A 1,321-nucleotide genomic window follows, 5' to 3' on the forward strand; every position below is an offset into this window, starting at 1 on the left:
TCCGCAAGAAACGCACCGTTGAGAGTGCCCAGGAGCTGGATGTTCACAAGGTTGACCACAATATCAACTACTGGGCACAGCTGCAACACAAAGCAGAAATGCGACCGCTCAACCCCCCTCACCACCGCCGCAGGGAACCGTCACCCTACAGCCTCATCACACCCACTCTTTTTAATCTAAATCCCCAGGGAAAAAGTGCTGTGCGAAGAAACGCACCGTTGAGAGTGCCCAGGAGCTGGATGTTCACAAGGTTGACCACAATATCAACTACTGGGCACAGCTGCAACACAAAGCAGAAATGCGACCGCTCAACCCCCCTCACCACCGCCGCAGGGAACCGTCACCCTACAGCCTCATCACACCCACTCTTTTTAATCTAAATCCCCAGGGAAAAAGTGCTGTGCGGCACTAGGCAGCACCTGGGATGCTGTGAAGGAGTTGGGGGCAGTGGAGCATCCCTGGAGCTCTGGTACCGCACCAAAAGGGACTGCTTTGACCTGGAGAATATTCCAGGCATCGCCCTGCGGGCAGGAACACACGCAGCAGCCAGGCTGGCCACGGGCATCCCTGCCGAGCGGCACGTGCCAGTGACGTGGGAAAGCAACACAGAAAGACGGTGCAGCTTGCTGTGACCTTGTTCCTGATATTTTTGTGTTTCAGCTACAAAAGGAGGACAATCTTCAGGCTTACCAGACCGGGCAGAGTTGCTGTCAGCTGGTTAAGCACTATCTCATTTACTGATAGGGACAGTAAGCTGGAAAGGAGAAAAAAAAAATTTCCAATCACCACAAACACAGCTCCAGGATAGGAGACAAAAGGATCTCCAGCCTTCATTTTACACACTGGTGTGTCCTCAGCCAACCCTTCAGGGACACTGCTGCAGCTAATACTGGCAAGAGCAGGGGCTGTGCAGAAGGCAGGGAGGGCAAGGAGCTGCTCGCCTCACCGAGGGGAGAGCTGGGCTAATTTCTGAGAAGCGAGGGCTTCAGCGCTGGGGGTGCGCAGACACCACTGCACGGAAGGAGTGAGCCTCTCGCAGTGTAACCTGAGTTTGTTTGACTCCCTCTGGTATTTAAATCAGTGCTGTAGTTAAGGGAAGGTGGAGTTGTTATGAAATATCTCCATGTTAGTTATGGGAAACAAACAATTTACATGTGGAATAACAAGAGGAGAAATCTGCTGTGTAACATTTCGACGTTGCTGCTAAATAGATCACTCTGGGATGCGTGATGCCTGCAGGCAGCGCAGAGCCATTTACTTTTGATAATCGATATATTTCTGGACTATTGAGTTAGAACATGCAGCAGCACACTCGGCAAGC

At 51.9% G+C, this 1,321-nt stretch overlaps 1 protein-coding gene across 1 annotated transcript in view; it reads right to left on the reverse strand.

The window, feature by feature from the left end:
* The window catches only part of LOC104078188 (BPI fold-containing family B member 4-like), a gene marked incomplete at its 3' end in the record, with an annotated part of 10,295 nt that overhangs the window by 5,999 nt on the left and 2,975 nt on the right, over positions 1-1,321 (reverse strand). The window contains exons 5-6 of the mRNA XM_009579730.1: positions 691-754; positions 217-280 (exon numbers count right to left, since the gene is read on the reverse strand). Coding sequence (XP_009578025.1) covers positions 217-280; positions 691-754 — 128 coding nt within the window. The remainder of the gene's footprint in view (positions 1-216; positions 281-690; positions 755-1,321) is intronic.

Source organism: Fulmarus glacialis, unplaced genomic scaffold (genome assembly GCF_000690835.1).
Source record: "Fulmarus glacialis isolate BGI_N327 unplaced genomic scaffold, ASM69083v1 scaffold14156, whole genome shotgun sequence".
Classification (NCBI taxonomy): Eukaryota; Metazoa; Chordata; class Aves; order Procellariiformes; family Procellariidae; genus Fulmarus; species Fulmarus glacialis.